At 47.4% G+C, this 20,915-nt stretch overlaps 1 protein-coding gene across 2 annotated transcripts; it reads right to left on the reverse strand.

Annotated features, from left to right (window-relative positions):
- BATF3 (basic leucine zipper ATF-like transcription factor 3) lies at positions 1–12,476 on the reverse strand. 2 transcript variants are annotated; one of them, XM_082400965.1, is made up of 3 exons: positions 12,249–12,476; positions 9,472–9,576; positions 1–497 (listed from the first exon to the last, which is right to left on the reverse strand). In XM_082400965.1, exons 1-3 carry the CDS (start codon positions 12,330–12,332, stop codon positions 312–314), a joined length of 375 nt encoding a protein of 124 aa, XP_082257091.1. In that variant the 5' UTR covers positions 12,333–12,476; the 3' UTR covers positions 1–311. The 2 variants fall into 2 exon arrangements, with proteins under 2 accessions (XP_082257091.1, XP_082257092.1); XM_082400966.1 differs by lacking the exon at positions 12,249–12,476 and adding an exon at positions 11,590–11,707.
- Between the last annotated feature and the right edge of the window lie 8,439 nt (positions 12,477–20,915).

Consider the following 20,915-nt stretch of genomic DNA (forward strand, 5'->3'; position numbering starts at 1 on the left):
GAGAAGATAACACCTTTATTATCCATATGCTAGAGGAAATGATTCTGCACAACAACGGAACCTACTAGCTGCCAAAGTGGACGCGCAGTGACTCCTGAGGATGGCCTCCCTGCCTGGATCTGCTAAAGGCTCTGAGTCAGGGGCCTGCGAGAGCATCATGCTGAGCCTGGGCTGCTGGGGACACGGCCCGGAGCTCCTAAGAGCCGACCCGGCCACAGGTCCCCTGGTACACAGATGCAGAGGGAAGCCTCTTCCCAGGTGTGAAAAAGACCAACGCGCCCTGCTGGGCAGAGGAGGACCGTCTTTGGGCTTCACCGGGGCAGGCAGCCAGCCACGGGGTCCAGCCGCGGCACCGGCACAAAGTTCATGGGGCAGAGCAGCAGCGGGCATATCTTCTCGTGCTCCTTCAGCACCTCGCTCAGGTGCTTCAACTCCTCCGTCAGCTTCCCGATCTCTCTCCGCAGCACTGTGTTTTCTTGCTCCAGGCACTCATATTCCTGGGAAGACAGAAATCAGTCTTCAGCATCGGTTCTGAAACCACGTGCCCTTCCTCTGTCCTCCGGGCAGATCTAACCCCGGCCACGATGCTCACCTCCTTCCCTGAAATCTTTCTCATTAACCGTGGCCGCCTCCACCACTCAGATTTGTTTGTTCATTTGCTTCACGTCACTCCCCTCCCACCAGGATGAGGGCCGGGCTTTGTTTTTTGAATCATCTTTATTATCTTATTTATAATTGACATAAAATAAAACGCACCTAATTTTAAGTGTATAATTTGATGAGTTTTGACAAATGTAAACAACTGTGTTGATCAAGACGCAGAACATTTCCATCACTCTGAAAAGTTCCTTGATCTCCCTCTGCAGTCAGTGGCCCTCTCCCCACAGCCGCTGATCTGCTTTCTGATGGTTTCTGCTGGGTTCACTGTTACAGCCCCAGCACCTGCAACAGTGCCTGGAACATAACAAATGTTTGTCGAATGCTGAGTAAATGAATGAAAACACCCCTTGCCTTGGCTTTGCTCCAACACTCACCTGTTAAGCTTCCACTATATCGGAGTTTACAGAGGCTTAGAACTGCGGGAGATCAGAGAGCCCTTATCCCAGACCACACAGCGCAGAAACCTTCCCTATGCAATTCTAGCTCCGACATCCAACTTGTGCTGGACACTCTCTCCTTCAAAGGACAGTTCCTGCTATTTCTGAGCTCCTCTTTGTACTATCCAAAATCATTCTCTCCTTTAAACCCACCCACTGGGCTTGGTTCCACCTATGGAACCACATATAGAGTACATGCGATACTTTTTCAACATCACAGTTCTTGAAATGTTAGGAGACGGCCCCATACCACTTCCCCTTAGGTATTCTCTGAGCCCAACTGCTTCAGGTCCTCTGAGTTCCTTGGGTTTTAGGACTTCTGGTTCCTCCGCCCTTCGGGAGGCCATTCCCAACACACGTTCCAATTTGCCAGGAGCTCTGAGAAAATGTCCCCAAAACACAATGCACGACTCTGGGGACGGTCCCGCCACGCAGAGGGCAAATGCGTGAGGTAGTCTGCTCTGGGTGGGACCCAAGTGTGCAGCCACTTAGCTCTGGGGATTCTCTCTGAGAACGCAGAGAAGTGCAAGCTTTGTCTGCATCGGCCGCTTCTCTGTTCATACTTGAACTACAACTGATATTTTGGCCTAAGGGTGGGCTTTACATCCGCTTCTACTGAATTTTGCCCTGTTTGCTTGGTCATCTGCTAGCCTAGCAAAATCTTTTTGAATATCGATTGTGTCAGCTCCTGGGTTAGTGATACCACACAGCTCTAAGCTGTCCACTAACTCGATGAAGTAGGTCTTCCTTTTCTTCACCCAACTCATTAATAAGTCCTACAATACTCGGCCACGTGCAGAGCCCTACGGTATACCAATAGAGACCTTCTTAAGGCTGACGATCTTATTTGCATCTCGTTGACATGTTGTTTTCAATCATTTCTAGGTTGATTCATACGGTTGGGCTTTGTCGGACCATGCATACCATGCATCTCCTGAGCTGGGAGCCCAACCTTATTATCTTACCAGTAATTTTTAAGAAATATTATTTTAAGAGTCTGATCTTCTTACAGGCCATGAAGATACAGGCAAATTCTCAGCTCTGCCTCTTTACTAAAGCTGTTCTCCTCAACTGGGCTGCCTTCCTGCTTTTGTATGGAAGGTCAAGCCCACCACCTCCAGGAAGGCTTCCCAGATCATAGCACCTAATGGAACCACATCTCTCATTACGTGTTCTATTCAGTCTTGTATCATAGTCAATCTTATTTATATTAAATAAGGTCTCTCCCCGAAGATCAGAAATGTATAGCAACTAGGGGCCTCTGCTACCTTCTCCTGTACCCCTGCCTGACAGGCCCCAGTGCCAACATCTACGAGCTCAGTGACTCCACAACCCTCGCCCTTGGTCTCCTTCTCTTGCCCCCTTCCTTCCCTCTCTCCCACTCTAGGCACTTTCATCCCTCTCAGAACAAGGGCCCCAGAGAGGTTGCACGTAGAGGCCATCGGAGCTATCTCTCTGCCTCCTGTCTTTCCCAGGCAGGCTCTCAGGGTGACCTGGAATACTCTCCATGGCAGCGGGCCTCGCCCTCCCCGCCACAGGCTGAGCTGGGCCACTTTGGCCCCCTAGTACCCTGGCTGCATTACGCCTTCAGCTCTCCTCCAGGCCTACCACTCCCAATGCCCCAGGCTCTCCTCTGGCCTCTGACAGCTCTAGTCCGGGAGTCAGAATTCAGTCTCCCAATGCAGCAAGAGGCCCTCTGTGGGCAGGAAGGGTCTGGCTGGGAGGAGGGGATGGGGACCTAGGCATCGTGGGGAGCGCTGCCTGTAGCAAAGGGCTGAGAGAGGCCACGGCTCTGGGTAGTTCGCACACGTGCGCGCGCGCGCACACACACTCTCCACCCTGCACCTGGAAATTCTCTTCACCTCCAAGTAAAATGAAGAATGCATTTGAACGGTTCCGATGAGCTAAGATTTCAACTAGATTCCAAAGAACAGAATTCTCCCTGTAGCAGAATATTCCACATGCCTTTGTATAGTTACTGAACGCTGTGGCAAGATGCTTCTGAGCTTCTGAGCTCTCCCTCTGGAAGCCACAGGGGCCGTGCTGCCGAAGTCCACGGCTCTCCCCGAGGCCCAGCTCAGGAAGGCCACGGAGCTGCCTGTCGCGGGCCTCCAGCAGGCCCCTCGGCTGCCTTCTCCACAGGGACTTTCTCTTCTGGGATTTAAGTTTTACTCATAAATCTGCGGAGGGGCTTTTACTGAGCTGAGGGAATAAAAAGAGAAGAAGTCAAAATCTTCTTCAAGCGAGACCAGTTCCACAAAAATAAAAGAGGGAGCTGAGAGGGGAGGAAGAGGAGGTGAGAACGCTGAGTGGGTACAATGGGGAATGAGTAAGACCCACTTCAACCTGAGGAGAGATTACCTGGACTCAACATATTTGAAAAATAAGCCAAGGACTTTAGACCCTTTGTTATTTCCAAAGAGATGATCAGTTTAGCTCAAATCTCGCTGCCTTTCCAATCTCCTATCCCGGGAGGATTTGAGGTCACTGTGCCGCCTTCCCTGGGTATGTGCAGGACACAGTCACAAAGCAGAGACCAGAAATGGGAGGCGCTGAAATCACTGCAAATCCCACTTCTGCCTCAGAAATTAAGCTGTCTAGGGCAATGATTCTCAACTGGGCCAATTCTGGCAGTCCCCGGGGAACATCTGGAGCGGCTGGAGACAGTTTGGGTTGTCACAGCTGGGAAGGGGGCGCTACTGCCTCTAGTGGGTCGAGGCCACGGATGCTGCTCAACGTCCTGCGGTGCACAGGACACCCCCCACCCCAACGAGGAAATAGCTGACCCCAAATGTCCATAGTGCTGAGGTTGAGAAGCCCTGGTCTGAGCTTCTAAAGAGAGGTTGATTGAGGAATGAGGTGCTGTCTGGGGGGTGATTCAGGGTCTAGGATGCCTTTGAGGCAGACTGGTAAAGAAGCTAATGTGGGTACCAGGGACCAGAGATGATAACTAAGGTGGGAGGGAAATGAGGGGAAGGAAAAGGCCATCAGGAGGACACAGACCCCATTTCACAAGCGAGACAGCTGAAACTCAGAGGTACGGTGACTTTTCTGAGGTCATGCAGACATGGGGCCTGATCCCTGACTTCGAGGTCAACTGCAGCCCTCAGGCAATGACAGCAATTCTGCTTTCGCTTGGCAGTGTCTGGGCCTAAATTTCCCCCCATGGTGGTTACCAGCAGTAAAGGGCTACGAGAGCTCAGGATTTTACCGTAAGTCTATTCCCAAGCCTTAAGCTCATATACTTCCCAGCAGACAAATTGTGTCACCAGCAAGGGCTGTACAAATTAGTGTCATCATCAGTTTCTAAACCCAGTGAGGACTGACATGAAGGATTCTCTTCGAGTATGCAATATCTGAAAGCACCAGGGCAACACGTACCACAACCATATTGCCCAAGAAAGTTGTCAGTTTGTGACATTTGGGGCTCCTGAGGATGGCATCGCTGCCTTCCTTTTCTGACTCAAAGTTCTTTCTCAGTCTTACACCTTTGGGTGCCTGGCTTGAACCAGTGTAACCCACTTCTGAGACACTTTCAACTGGGCTTAGAGACCTGGACTGTTTTCTTGGGTTCCCATTTGTGAATCTGGACCCGGGCCATGTGCCTAATATTCAGAGACGAACACGGGTCAAAATCTCCATGAGAAGGGTAAGTGCCTTGAAGGGAAGACTCGAAAAGTCACAGTGAACAGCGAGGTGCACAGATACACACTAGGAACTGCTTCTCATCACTGCGGCGCGACTTCTGGCAGCCGCCACCCTGAGGGGGAAACTCAGACACCTCTGAAGAGTGACCCCAGCCTCTCTCTGGCTTGGCCTGCTCAGGTTCTCCTCCCGCCCTGCCCTCCAAGGGGGTTCTGCCCTGCTGGATAGTCCCCCGGCTTTGGGGATGGAGAGCTGGGGAAGGAAGAAGGCAGCCGAGAGACTTGTAACAGCCAGGACAGGAGGAGGTTTTTCTGGATGTTGGAGGTGAGAGAGGCTCAAGAACTGAGTGGGCAGGAGAGGAAGGTGGGAATTTTAAACACGTCTTGCTCTAAATATTCCCCTTCATGGTGTTCAGGAAAGGCAAATAAAGAGCTCGAGTTACTTGCAGATATTTAGCAATGCTAGCCCACAGTATAGGATAGAGGAATTTATGGGGTAAGGGCTTTACTCAAAGCCCTTTTTTTTTTTAACAGCTTTATTGGAGTATAATTGCTTTACAATGGTGTCTTAGTTTCTGCTGTATAACAAAGTGAATCAGCTATACATATACATATATCCCCATATCTCTTCCCTCTTGCGTCTCCCTCCCACCCTCCCTATCCCACCCCTCTAGGTGGTCACAAAGCACAGAGCTGATCTCCCTGTGCTATGCGGCTGCTTCCCACTAGCTATCGATTTTACATTTACTCAAAGCCCTTATGATGGGCTCAGCTCCCCAGGGAGTAGTGGGCAGTCGTGGCTATCAGGTGGCAGTTTTCTGTGCCCTTCGGTGTCTCCCAATGAGCTGGCCTCATTCCAAGTCTGAGGAGAAGGTTTCCATGCACTGTGTCTGGCTCTTACTTTTCCCAACCTAGATGTGTCCTGGGAGCCCCAGGGAGCCTGAGGGGCTTTCAGCTGTGACCCAAAGCAGTGTGCTAAGCCCTCTGCCTGCAGCTCGCTGGAGCACAGTAAAATTATTCATCACCAAATTTTTTAACCAGACATCCCACTCTCAATATGTAGATGTTTTTCAAAATCTAAAAACTAGTCACCAGGCTTCCCTGGTGGCGCAGTGGTTAAGAATCTGCCTGCCGGGCTTCCCTGGTGGCGCAGTGGTTGAGGGTCTGCCTGTCAATGCAGGGGACGCGGGTTCGAGCCCTGGTCTGGGAAGATCCCACATGCCGCGGAGCAACTGGGCCCGTGAGCCACAACTACTGAGCCTGCGCGTCTGGAGCCTGCGCTCCGCAGCAAGAGAGGTCGCGATAATGAGAGGCCCACGCACCGCGATGAAGAGTGGTCCCCACTTGCCGCAATTAGAGAAAGCCCTCGCACAGAAACAAAGATCCAACACAGCCATAAATAAATAAATAAAAATAAATAAATAAACCCAAAAAGTTAAAAAAAAAAATTTTTATAAAAAAAAAAAAAGAATCTGCCTACCAATGCAGGGGACACGGGTTCGAGCCCTGGTCTGGGAAGATCCCACATGCTGCAGAGCACCTAAGCCCGTGCACCACAGCTACTGAGCCTGTATGCCACAACTACTGAAGCCCTCGCACCTAGAGCCCGTGCTCCACAACAGGAGAAGCCACCGCAATGAGAAGCCTGCGCACTGCAACAAAGAGTAGCCCCCGCTCGCCACAACTAGAGAAAAGCCCTTAAACAGCAGCAATGAAGACCCAACACAGCCAAAAATAAAATAAATTTTAAAAATAAATAAATAAATAAATAAAAATAAATTAAAAAAATAAAAATAAAAACTAGTCACCAAAGTGACTACTGACACCAGTGACCAATGACACGTGTGTAGCTAGTGACGGTAAAGGGTGGACTTCCGCTTTGGGGCCTGTGTATGGATGCAACCACTGTCCTGGCCTCCTTGATACTGTGTTTCCCAACAAAACTGGCCTTGCTGAGGTGATCTGCCGGTGGTGCATGATCCTAATCCATTCTTGTAGCTCCACAGAGAAAGAGGAGGAGGGCGTGTTCTTCTGTGGAAGAACTGGGTTTCAGATCAGTCGGCCCCCTTCTGGAAAGGGCAACTGGCACAGTTATGATTATGGACAGCAAAACAAGCTAAGAATCCTATGAAGGGCCCTCCGCCCACCGTTCTAAAAGGGATTAGGCAGGAGTAAATGTGGCAAATCACCCCTAAATTTCCCGGACATCTAGTTCATTTCGTTATCAAATCCAACAATGACAGAAATTGAGAGACCCATCTTTTTTTGACACTGTAGTAAAGTATTTATGTTTGTGGTAGGCAGAATAATGCCAACCCCCATGATGTTTACATCCAATCTCTGTAACCTGTGAATATGTTACCTTACATGGCAAAAGGGACTTTGCAGATGTGACTAAGTTGAATATCTTAAAAGAGGGAGATTATCCCAGATTATGCAGGCGAGCCCAGTGTAATCATGAGAGTATTAGGGAAAGAGGAAGCAGAGAAGGAGATATAACAACAGAAACGGTGTCAGAGTGATGCAGGATGAGAAAGACTCAACTGGCCAGTGCTGGCTTTGAAAATGGAAGGGGACCAACAAGCCAAGGAATACAGAAGCCTCTAGAAGCTGGAAAAGGCAAGAAACGGATTCCTCTGCAGAGCCTCCAGAAGGAATGCAGCCCTGTTGACACCTTGATTTTAGCCCAGTGAGACCCATTTCATATGTCTGACCTCCAAAACTGTGAGATAAAATAGATCTGTGTTGTTTTAAGCCACCAAATTTGTCATAATTTGTTACAGCAGCCATAGGAAACGAATATACTTTCCTTGAGACTCCTATGCCTCCCAAGGACAGGAATGAGATCTTAATCCTCTCCTTGTGACCAGTGGCAATGCTTTGCCCGCAGTGGTTCTTGATAAATATTTGTTGAACGAATCTACTCGACCCTTGCTCCATGAAAGATCTTGTCCAAGTCATTTCGTCACCTCCACACACATAATCACTTGGGATTTAAAACCAAGTGTTCTCTAGTGTATTTTGATATTGATGCATCTGGCTCCAACTAGAAGTTCCTCGAGAGGAAGGGCCTTGCTGGCACATGTGTTCTGAACATAGGGCCTTGCACTGACCGAGCCACAAGTCCCCTCTGGGGGTTATTTGGTAGCATGCAGCTAGAACCAGGCTTGCTCCAGGAGCAAGGGGAAGGAAAGAAAGGAGGCAAAGGGCATCCCAATTCCTCTGTGGAAATTTTACAGAACTAATCCCGGCTGGGACGGACCTTCCCTGACCCTGGTCTGAAGATCCTAGTCTCTTTCCACAGCCCAGACTTCCTACTTTCAAGAAAGAACGTAACATTTATAATCTATGGCCCTCTGTGAATTTATATCAGTGGGTCACCTCTCCCTGGAGCCTGTGCATTCTAAATCTGTTCTCTGCTCAGTGTGAAGGGGTTTTTAGAGACTGTCATTTCCCCCTCATAACACCTCAGTGTCTCATGTGCTATCAGTGCCCCCCAGACTGGCCTCGCTGAGACAATCTATGGCCAGAAAGTGTGGCAGGAGAGAGCTGAACTAAAACCCTTAATATTCACACCAACCCTGTGCAAAGACAAGAGCATGGGAGTGCCATCAATTCCTTGGACAGATCCTGGGATGCCTTCGACGTCAGTTCCCATGTCCTGACTGTGAGATTATGTGGGATTATGCACCGGGATAGAGGAAAATGGAAGAGTTTAGAATAAACCTCAGGTTCCTGATTTGGGTGATAAGATAGATGGTTAGTTAGCTCCATTAACTACAATTTGATGACAGTGAGAAGAAAAAGTCTCAGGGTGAACAGACACACTATCATGGTCACGCTACAGCTGAGGAGACTGTGGCGAGCCATTTGGAGGCATCTAAGCAGACACTGGAGATGTGGGGTTAGGGCCAGAGGTCTTGGAGTAATCAATGCCTACCTGAGAGTAAGTGATGTTGGGAGCTGACGCTGGCAGAACAGATTAATAGATTAAATCTTCCAGGGTGAGAAGAAAAAAGGGCAGAGTCTGAAAGCCTGGTCAACACCAACGTCTAAGAAAACAGAGGTAGAAAAGTGAACAAAGAAACTAAGAAAAAAGTGGTGAAGAGGGTCAGGAGAAATAGGAAATGTGGTCTTTTAGAAGCTAAAGACCTTGAAAGAAGGTTTCAAGAAGGCGAGGATCAGTGGTGTCAGAGGAGCCAGCAAGGTGAAGGATGAGGGGACGAGAGAGAGGTCCCTGGACCGGGCAGTGCCAGGGCACTAGTGGCCTCAGCGGAGCAGCTTCTGTAGGAAGCGTGCATGTGTGTGTGTGCATGTATGTGTGTTGGGGGAGCAGAAACGATATCACAGAGGACTGGGGAATAAACAGGAACTGAGGACATGGAGACAGCAGGTCTCTTTTTAATAAGCAGGGAAATAAAAGAGGGAAAGAAAAGAAATGGGGCGCTAGCTTGAAAGGGAATCAGGATCAAAAGGTGGGTTCTTTATTTTAGAATAAAGGAAACTTGAGTGTGAGATGCAACCAGTGAGGGAGAAATGAGGACACCAGTGAGTGAAGACTCAGAACACTGGGCTGGAAGGACACAGCAGAATTAGACGTGCACGTGGCCGACCCGGTGATGACCAGGGTGTGACCTTAGGTCCACCACAGTGCAAGGGTGGAGAATGACTCCTTGCCATGGCCCTTGCATGGCCTCCTCGGCATGGCTCTGCCCTAACCGCACTCTCACCTCATGGAGTTTGTCAGCCTTCTGGGTCTGCTTCTTCCGGCTTCTCTGAGCAGCAACTCGGTTTTTTTCCCTCCTTCGGACCTTCCTGTCATCATCCTCAGGGCTCTGGGGGGGAAGGTGTGGTCAGGTGTGATGCTGAGGCCCCTCGCCTCACCTTCCCTGCCCTCTCTCTTCACCCAGCATTGCTTACGGAGCACCACCATTTTCTCTGCAGCCACAGCAGTGCTTGCTGCTACATCAGTGGGGTAACGGCGGCCCCGCGTCGAGGAGCACTCACCATGCGCTATGACTGTGCTAGCTGTTAACCCCTGTCGCCACCCTGAGAAATGTGTGGTGGGACCGCCATCTAAAAGATGAGGAATAAGAAACTCAGAGATGCTGAGGAACTTGCTCCAGGTATCACAGCTAGTAGCGGGGCGAACGGGAAGTGGAACTCAGGTCTGCTGGACTCCAGACCAACGTTCTCAAACCTCTCCCCTGCAGGGCATGTGCCTGGAAGAGGTGTGGTGCTGGTGCTCATCTGAGGACGGGAAAGGCAGAAGGCGGCTGCTATCTGGGACTTGCCGTGGGCCGGGGCTTCCGCCACCACACGCAAACAGGTACTTTTGATACTGTGTACAAATCACCATTACGCTGATAACTAACTGCAACCACGTAACTCTCCCAACGTACCACGTGATCCTGAACGCCACAACAATAGGTTCCTTTGAACAATGTCTGACTGACGTTTTGTTTCACACACAGGTCAGGGCGAATGAGAAAGCAAATTTATGATGTGTCTTGAAAGCTCTTGGCTGTATATGAGATTTAACCAAACTCGGTCAAATCCTTCAAGAGTTATCCTGAAACAGGCAGGCAGAAAAATCCACCTACCATGGTAAAAAACACTTCATCCAGTTATAGAAGACATGGAGAAGTGGGGCACTGTTTGCTTTCCAGAACCCTATAGAAGACACCCGGGAAATACTACCTTTAAAGAGTGTAAAGGCCAAGAGATTAGTGGGATACAAACACAGGAAAGCTACTCAATTATTACTATTAATGGAAAGCAAATATTGATAACATAAAATAATGGATGTTTTCAGTTATCATTTTATCTGGTCTAATATTCCAAATAAGGAAAGACCCATATCACCTCCCCAAGTTACAGCAGGTAAAGAATTTTCAGCATATGCAAGAATATAGAGCTGTGAAAGGATAAGAAGAAAGAACGTAACAAATAGAAGTGGACTAGAGGCAGTGCTTAAGGGAACAGGCATAAAATGTTAAAATGTAGTCTTTTAGAGGCAAAGAAGTCTCGGTAGATAAAACCGCAACACAACGGCGAATGCAGCAGACAGAACTTTTAGCTTTAGAAATACACAGTTCCTGGTTTTGTCTCCTACTATCAATATGGTCTTGGGTAAATGACTTAAACTCTCTGATTTTTCCATTTTCTCATTTGTTGTGCGATTCATTCATTCTTTCAGTAAGTATTAACTGAGTACCTGCCATGTGCCAGGCACTGTCCTGGGCACTAGAGACACATGCCCTGAACAAGTGGTCAGTAATCTCTGCAATGATCATCCTAACAGCCCAACGCTTGGGGCTGCATAGGATAAAATGAGATTTTATCCCAAAGCTACCAGCGCATGGTATGCCCTCAATAATCTGTTAAGTCTGCTATTTTTTATTGAGTCCCCCATAGTGCCTGTCACCAAATCATGCCTCTCTGTTCATCATCAGAAATTCATAGGGCACATGAAGCAGTCTGCACTCTGCCCTGTAGGAGCAGACACTCCAAACTGGATTTATCACCTATCATTGTCATACCTGACAACCAGCAGAAACATTTAATCAAGATGGAAAGAGGGGAGCAAACTGTTGAGATATTCATATATTATTAACCACATCTCAATTACTTCTCATAAATATCATGAGAAGTGGATATTGTTATACTGATTTTACACGTGGGGAAATTGAGGCTCAGAGAGGTTGAGCAAATTGCCCAAGGCTACTCAGCCTGTGTGTGGCAAAGCCGAGGCCTAAACTCAGATGTGTGACTCTCTAGCGTCACCCGATGACATTCTGTGCCAGGCACCGAATTGAGAAGAAGGGCATAACCATGAAAAGACTCACTCCTAAAGCAGCAGAGCGGGAAGTTCTCATACTGCAGTCCCTGCGGGCAACTTTGTGTCAGTTTCCCGAGTACGCGGTTGTAAACGTGGTGGTGGACAGCGCACAGGACCGAGCGCCGCCTACTTCTGGCCCCCACCTCGCACCGCTAGGCCATTCGGGAGGCAGCCGGTAGATGTTGGGAGCGCCTGGGCACGAGTTTCCCCTTGTAGCGGAATTTCCCCTCTCCACACCTTGGCCCCCGCTCGGAGCGGCGGGGAAGGACCACGCGCTCCGGCGGTGGGGTGGCACCCGGCGGCGGCGCATGGATGGCGACGCCCAAGGCAGCGCGGACCCCACGTGCGGGGGAGCGTGGACAGTGCCCAGCCCTACCAGGCGACGGCGCCCTCTGGCTTCTCCCCGCTCCCAGGCTCAGGAGCCCAGTCACAATACCGGACGCCCCGGGCACCGTGCGTGCGCGGGGGCGGCAGGGCAGAGGCCCACGCCAGGGTCCCTGGCCCGCCCCCGCGGCCCCCACACCGCTCGCGTCTAGCTCCCGCAGCGCCCTCCACGCTTGCACTCAGTGGTCACCACCCGGGAGCCCCAGCACCCACCTCCTCGCGCCCCCAGGCGCGCCCACCCCCGCATCGCCCGCGGTCCTCCCCGAGCCTCTAGTTCACTACCTGCGGCTGCGGCTGCGCCTGGTTCCCCGGCGCCGCGAAGCTCCTCTGCAGGACGCTGCCGGCGGCCGGGAGCCCTTGCGACATGCCGCGCGCTTCTCCGGCCCGGCCCGCCCCGCCGCGCAGCCTAGCGGAGGAGCGGCCGCCCGGCCCGGCGCGCCCTGCACGCGGGGAGCTGCCTACCGGCTCTCTCCCGCCACCGGCATCCCCGCGCCCCAGCACCTGCCGGCCGCCGCCTCTGCCCCGCCCCCTCGGGCTTCCCGCTTTCCCGGCTCCAGCGCCCGCTGCGCAACGCCCGGGTTTCCCCACCCCCCAGTCCGAGCCCGCCGTCCTTCCCGTCCCCAAGTCCGCCCCGCCCCCTCCTTCTCCCACCCCCGCCTCGTTTCCTCCTCTCCCCGCCCTCTCGCCGCACCTCGGGGTCCCAAATACCACCCCTGTCGCGGCTTTCCGCTGGGGCCTCACTCTTCGTGGAAGTCACGTGGTGACTCCGAAACCCGGGAGGGAGCGCGAAGCCCACCCACAAGAAGCGAGGCTGGGCAGGTGGGGGTCGAGGAGGTGCCGCGCAGCGTCTGGGGTCTTTCGGCCGCTCTCGGAGAACTCGGGCTGAGAAACACAAGTGGGTGGTTTGGGGTTGGTGTTTTTTTCCCGGTCCCGTCACGGCATCTTCCTGCACATCGGCCCCGCCTTCCCCCAGCGCAGGGGTCACAGTCTCGGGGGACTTTCTCCGCCTCGATCGGTCACGCGGACGCCACTCTCGCTCCTTCCGCGGCCCCCGGCTGCCCTGCCCCGGAGGCGCAGGCCAGGGGAGGGGACAGCGGCTTTACCGAGTCCCACTGCGCACCCTGAGAGCCACGGGGCACTACAGGGCCTTTCTGAGGGGAGCACCTGCTCCAGTCTTCGCGGGGCTGTGGGAGGGAGCCAGGTGGGGCGGCCCCGAGGGTGAATTCCCTCAGTGGAGGGTGGCGAGGAAGAGGTTGTCCTGGAGATTAACAGTGGCTGGGCTTCCCCGAGAGCCAAGCTGGCACGGACGTCGCTGTTTAACAGGTTCGGGGATCTGGAATCTCCGTGCTAACGTTAAATGGACCAGATCCTTTTTCTTTCTCAAGATTAAAGTGGCAGATGCTCTGCCAACAGGTTAAGATGCGTGACTTCTTCACGCCAAACAGGACGAGACAGAGGTCCTGAGGCGCGTTCCCTCCACCTGCCTGCCAGTTAAAAGATGCAAAGCCAAGCGTTGTTGTACATGGTCCCAGCAAAGAAAAAACAAGTGGTTATGGGTTTGCGGTCTGCTTACTGTGAGCACCGGGAAGGAAAGATAACCGCGAACCTGGGTGGGCGGGTGGGAACCAGAACCAGGAGGTCAGACGTGCCTTCCTTCCGAGTGTAGTCGCTTAAGCTTTCAGGCTCCAGGCTCTTGGGCAGCAGTGGGGATGGGTTGGGGGGGAGGGTAGTGGGGGCGGACACTCTGACTCCCAGTCTAGTGCACGTGGCTCTCCGCCAGGATTAAGACCCTTGCAGAAGCTTTGAGATGCAGCCTGGCCGAGGGCAGGGAAGCAAGTGGAGAGTCTTGTCTGTGTGTGCAGGGGCTTCGACCAACTGAGAGGAGAGTAGAGGTGCACGGCAGCGGCGGCGGGAGGATAGAGGGCGGGCACAGCCCTTCACAGGGACAGTACCGCACCCCACACCATTAAGGCTGCACAGCGGAGCCATCTCTACATCTACCTAGATTTCTCTTCTCATCTCCCTTTTATCCTTTTCTTCTCACAGCATAACTCATGGTTGTCCCGGGGCTATTATTCTACTTCTTACACGGGCACACACAATGTGCCTAGCACAGGCTCCATGCACGATTGATTAGTAAATGTACTGCTGTAGGTCAACTGAGAGCCCTCATTCTTGGAAACTTAGCAGGACTCTAACAAGATAGAAAAAGCTCTGGGTCAAGTGGTCTTTAATTTTTAGAAATGCAGTCATTCCCCAATATGGGGAAGGGACGAGCAAGGTGAAAACGCAAGGACATTTAGGGGCACTCCCACACTTCATTCTGGTTATTGCTCCTTTTCTGTTCTCACTGAACCACACCACATCCTAAGTCCTTTGGGACTGTACCTTCCTCCCCTTTCCCCAGGGAGCCTGGAATCCTGCCCCAGCACACAAGAACTCTTCATACAGGCATAGACCTACTGTCTCAGTTATTCAAGGGTTTTTTCAAGTGTATTTAAAGGAAGAGTGTTGGTTAACTAGTGAGCATTTAAGGAACAGATTAATTTGACCTGCATATCATTTACATCAAAATGGATGAATGAAATAATTAGATACAGAAAATAAAATCAGGAAGATAAAGCAGAATTAAATCCTTTATCAAAGCCCTGGGGATAAGACAAAGTGGAGAGAATATTCTAAGATGACAGATGATAGGAAAAACCACATTGAAAAAGATCTGAACTGTATAACAATGTTAAATTGCTTCAGATGACAGTATAACAAGTAAATTTAAACCAATAGCTGGGGGAAAATATTCACAATAAATACGAAAAAGGGTTAAAATCTCTATTATATATACAGCCCATGGAAAGGAATAAGAAAAATATTGAGACAACCTCCCAAAGGTAAACCGAGCAAGTGACAGGAACTGGTATTTCCCAACAGAGAAAACAATCAAGGAAAATAGATACAGGAAAAATACATATTAAAATAAGAAACGTTTTATACTATTAAATTAGCAACAGAAAAAGTTGTGAGAGTGTGGTGAAATTGGTACTCTCATACTTCACTGGGATCATTGTAAATTGGAACAAAACCACTGGGAAGCAATTTTATTGTAATTTTTAAGAACCATGCAAGACATCACTTTTGACTTAGTTTTCCCCAGAAAACTTCTAGAAAATCAAGTTCATTAAAGGTATTAAAGAGAAAAATACTGCATGAACTAAAAGTTCATAATAATATTTTGAGTGAAAAATTGTAAGCAACATATATGTCCAATTATTGGTGAACAGTTAAATAAAGTATGTTATAGCCATGGTATAGAATATTATGCATCTTTAAAATTACAAGCATGTAGACAAATTGGCTACATGGAAGATTTATTTGATATGAGGTAAAGTGAGGGAAAAAATCAGGGTACAATAGGGACAAGTATGACACATATGTAAAAATATATGGGGACTTCCCTGGTGGCACAGAGGTTAAGAGTCCGCCTGCCAATGCAGGGGACACAGGTTGGAGCCCTGCTCCGGGAAGATCCCACGTGCCGCGGAGCAACTAAGCCCGTGAGCCACAACTACTGAAGCCTGCATGCCTAGATACCGTGCTTCGCAACAAGAGAAGCCACCACAATGAGAAGGCTGCAGACCACAATGAAAAGTAGCCCCCACTCACCACAACTAGAGAAAGCCCACACGCAGCAACAAAGACCCAACACAGCCAAAAATAAATAAATAAATTTATTTTTAAAAAATACGTGCATAACACTACTGTACTGTACACTTAAAATGGCTAAGATGGTACATTTTATGTTGTATGTTTTTTACCATAATGAAAAAGTGTATGCATGAGAGAAAAAATTGGAAGGGAATATACCAAAGTTCTAGCTTTTCTTTTGTGGTGAATACTTTTACTTGTCTTTTTTTTTTTTTTTTTTTTAATTTTATTTATTTATTTATTTATTTATTTATTTTTATTATTTATTTTTTTTTTTGGCTGTGTTGGGTCTTCGTTTCTGTGCGAGGGTTTTCTCTAGTTGCGGCGAGCAGGGGCCACTCTTCATCGCGGTGCACAGGCCTCTCACTATCGCGGGCTCTCTTGTTGCGGGGGACAGGCTCCAGACGCACAGGCTCAGTAGTTGTGGCTCACGGGCCCAGTTGCTCCGCGGCACGTGGGATCTTCCCAGACCAGGGCTCGAACCTGTGTCCCCCACATTGGCAGGCAGATTCTCAACCACTGCACCACCGGGGAAGCCCGCTTACTTGTCTTTTTCAAACTTTTTGGAAAATGTTTTATTATGTTAACAACTTAAAATATTTTATATTTACAAGTGATATTATCTCCCCTGGCCCTAAGCTCATTTGTCACAGCAGAATGCCAAAACCCTCTGAATAAGTGGGATGCTCTAATAACAGCCTGTTTTCTTGCTTTTCTGTGATATATTCTGGTTCATTTTATTCGAAGTCAGGAGGAGAAAGAAAAATGAAAAGGAAGAAAAGATAAACAAGAACAAACATTTCAAGTGTCTCCTTTTCTTCTTTTCTTTTTATTTGTATTTTTTCCTTTGAAATGGGAAGAAAAATTATATGATTTGGCAATTTCCTATTCCTACCGCAGTGACTCTGGATTACATTTTGGGGAACAAGGGGAGGAGGTGCAGGAGATTTATAATTCAGTGATCAAATCCTCTGGTGATTCACTTCACAAGAAAACAGTTCTTTATAAAAACAAGCTGCTCAAATGCTAGAAAACCCTGCCACTATGTCACCTTTGCTCTTCACTTTTAGGGAAACTGGACTTCCAGTAACTATACTTTCACTGATCTTTCTCAGAAGGTGGTCCTGCAGGCTGCTGGTGGGGCTAGAGAAAGGAACATTTAAGGCAGAGACCCCTGTGTTTACCAGAAAACAGTCATTATGTCAGGCACTATTCCAGGCACTGGGTACAGCAGTGGACATAACAAAGATCCACACCTTAAGGAGCTCACATTCTAGAGGAGGGAGACAGACAATAAGCAAAACACAGATACTGCAAACTCTGACTATGCGAACAGAAACTCAGAGGCCCTTTTAATCTGGTTAAAGAGAAGCTCAAGAGAAAGTGAAACAGCTCCCATCCCTTGTGGGAGAAGGCTCCAGGCCAGCCGTGTGGCTGACAGGGTCTTGGTGCTCCAGCCGGGTGTCAGGCCTGTGCCTCTGAGGTGGCAGAGCTGAGTTCAGGACATTGGTCCACCAGAGATCTCCCGGTTCCACGTAATATCAAACAGCAAAAGCTCTCCCAGAAACCTCCATCTCAACACTAAGACCCAATTCCACTCAACGACCAGCAAGCTACAGTGCTGGACACCCTATGCCAAACAACTAGCAAGACAGAAACACAACCCCAACCATTAGCAGAGAGGCTGTCTAAAATCATAAGGTCACAGACACCCCAAAAGACACCACCGGATGCGGTCCTGCCCACCAGAAAGACAAGATCCAGCTCTATCCAACAGAACACAGGCACCAGTCCCCTCCACCAGGAAGCCTACACAAGCCACTGAACCAACCTCACCCACTGGGGGCAGACACCAAAAACAATGGGAACTACGAACCTGCAGCCTGTGAAATGGAGACCCCAAACACCGTAAGTTAAGCAAAATGAGAAGACAGAGAAACACACAGCAGATGAAAGAGCAAGGTAGAAACCCACCAGACCAAACAAATGAAGAGGAAATAGGCAGTCTACCTAAAAAAGAATTCAGAGTAATGATAGTAAAGATGATCCAAAATCTTGGAAATAGAATGGAGAAAATACAAGAAACGTTTAACAAGGATCTAGAAGAACTAAAGAGCAAACAAACAATCATGAACAACACAACAAATGAAATTAAAAATTCTCTAGAAGGGGTCAATAGCAGAATAACTGAGGCAGAAGAATGGATAAGTGACCTGGAAGATAAAATAGTGGAAATAATTACCGCAGAGCAGAATAAAGAAAAAAGAATAAAATGAATTGAGGACAGTCTCAGAGACCTCTGAGACAATGTTAAACGCACCAACATTTGAATTATAGGGGTCCCAGAAGAGGAAGAGAAAATAAAAGGGGCTGAGAAAATATTTGAAGAAATAATAGTGGAAAACTTCTCTAACATGGGAAAGGAAATAGTCAATCAAGTCCAGGAAGCAAAGAGAGACCCATACAGGATAAACCCAAAGAGAAACACGCTGAGACACATATTAATCAAACTATCAAAAATTAAATACAAACAAAAAATATTAAAAGCAACAAGGGAAAAGCAACAAATAACATACAAGGGAATCCGCATAAAGTTAACAGCTGATCTTTCAGCAGAAACTCTGCAAGCCAGAAGGGAGTGGCAGGACATATTTAAAGTGATGAAAGGGAAAAACCTACAACCAAGATTACTCTACCCAGCAAGGATTTCATTCACATTCGATGGAGAAATTAAAACATTTACAGACAAGCAAAAGCTAAAGGAATGCAGCACCACCAAACCAGCTTTACAACAAATGCTAAAGGAACTTCTCTAGTCAGGAAACACAAGAGAAGGAAAAGACCTACAATAACAAACCCAAAACAATTAAGAAAATGGTAATAGGAACATACATATCGATAATTACCTTAAAAGTAAATGGATTAAATGCTCCTACCAAAAGACATAGACTGGCTGAATGGACACAAAAACAAGACCTGTATATATGCTGTCTACAAGAGACCCACTTCAGACCTAGGGACACATACAGACCGAAAGTGAGGGGATGGAAAAAGATATTCCATGCAAATGGAAATCAAAAGAAAGCTGGAGTAGCAATTCTCATATCAGACAAAATGACTTTAAAATAAAGACTATTACAAGAGACAAAGAAGGACACTACCTAATGACCAAGGGATCAATCCAAGAAGAAGATATGACAATTGTAAATATTTATGCACCCAACATAGGAGCGCCTCAAAACATAGGCAAATGCTAACAGCTCTAAAAGAGGAAATCAACAGTAACACAGTAATAGTGGGGGACTTTAACACCTCACTTACACCAATGGACAGATCACCCAAAATGAAAATAAATAAGGAAACACAAGCTTTAAATGAGACATTAAACAAGATGGACTTGTTATTTATAGGGCATTCCATCCAAAAATAACAGAATATACTTTCTTCTCAAGTGCTCATGGAACATTCTCCAGGATAGATCATATCTTGGGTCACAAATCAAGCCTTGGTAAATTTAAGAAAATTGAAATCGTATCAAGTATCTTTTCCAACCACAATGCTATGAGATTAGATTTCAATTACAGGAAAAAATCTGTAAAAAATACAAACACATGGAGGCTACACAATAAACTACCTAATAACCAAGAGATCACTGAAGAAATCAAAGAGGAAATCAAAAAATACCTAGAAACAAATGACAATGAAAACATGATGACCCAAAATCTATGGGATGCAGCAAAAGCAGTTCTAAGAGGGAAGTTTATAGCAATACAATCCTACCTTAAGAAACAAGAAATATCTCAAATAAACAACCAAACCTTACACCTAAAGCAATTAGAGAAAGAAGAACAAAAAACTCCCAAAGTTAGCAGAAGAGAAGAAATCATAAAGATCAGATCAGAAATAAATGAAAAAGAAATGAAGGAAACGATAGCAAAGATCAATAAAACTAAAAGCTGGTTTTTGAGAAGATAAACAAAATTGATAAACCATTAGCCAGACTCATCAAGAAAAAGAGGGAAAAGACTCAAATCAATAGAATTAGAAATGAAAAAGGAGAAATTACAGCAGACACTGCAGAAACACAAAAGATCATGAGAGATTACTACAAGCAACTATATGCCAATAAAATGGACAATCTGGAAGAAATGGACAAATTCTTAGAAATGCACAACCTTCCGAGACTGAACCAGGAAGAAATACAAAATATGAACAGACCAATCACAAGCACTGAAATTGAAACTGTGATTAAAAATCTTCCAACAAACAAAAGCCCAGGATCAGATGGCTTCACAGGTGAATTCTATCAAACATTTAGAGAAGATCTAACACCTATCCTTCTCAAACTCTTCCAAAATATAGCAGAAGGAGGAACACTCCCAAACTCGTTCTATGAGGCCACCATAACCCTGATACCAAAACCAGACAAAAATGTCACAAAGAAAGAAAACTACAGGACAATATCACTGATGAACATAGATGCAAAAATCCTCAACAAAATACTAGCAAACAGGATCCAACAGCACATTAAAAGGATCATACACCATGATCAAGTGGGGTTTAACCCAGGAATGCAAGGATTCTTCAATATATGCAAATCAATCAATGTGGTAAACCATATTAACAAATTGAAGGAGAAAAACCATATGATCATCTCAATAAATGCAGAAAAAGCTTTTGACAAAATTCAACACCCATTTATGATAAAAACCCTCCAGAAAGTAGGCATAGAGGGAACTTGCCTCAACATAATAAAGGCCATATATGAGAAACCCACAGCCAACATTGTCCTCAATGGTGAAAAACTGAAACCATTTCCACTAAGATCAGGAACAAGACAAGGTTGTCCACTCTCACCACTATTATTCAACATAGTTTTGGAAGTTTTAGCCACAGCAATCAGAGAAGAAAAAGAAATAAAAGGAATCCAAATCGGAAAAGAAGAAGTAAAGCTGTCACTGTTTGCAGATGACATGATACTATACATAGAAAATCCTAAAGATGCTACCAGAAAACTACTAGAGCTAATCAATGAATGTGGTAAAGTAGCAGGACACAAAATTAATGCACAGAAATCTCTTGCATTCCTATACACTAATGATGAAAAATGTGAAAGAGAGATTAAGGAAACACTCCCATTTACCATTGCAACAAAAAGAATAAAACACCTAGGAATAAACCTACCTAAGGAGACAAAAGACCTGTATGCAGAAAACTATAAGACACAGATGAAAGAAATTAAAGATG

Source organism: Balaenoptera borealis (assembly GCF_965194805.1).
Source record: "Balaenoptera borealis genome assembly, chromosome: 1".
NCBI classification, from domain to species: Eukaryota; Metazoa; Chordata; class Mammalia; order Artiodactyla; family Balaenopteridae; genus Balaenoptera; species Balaenoptera borealis.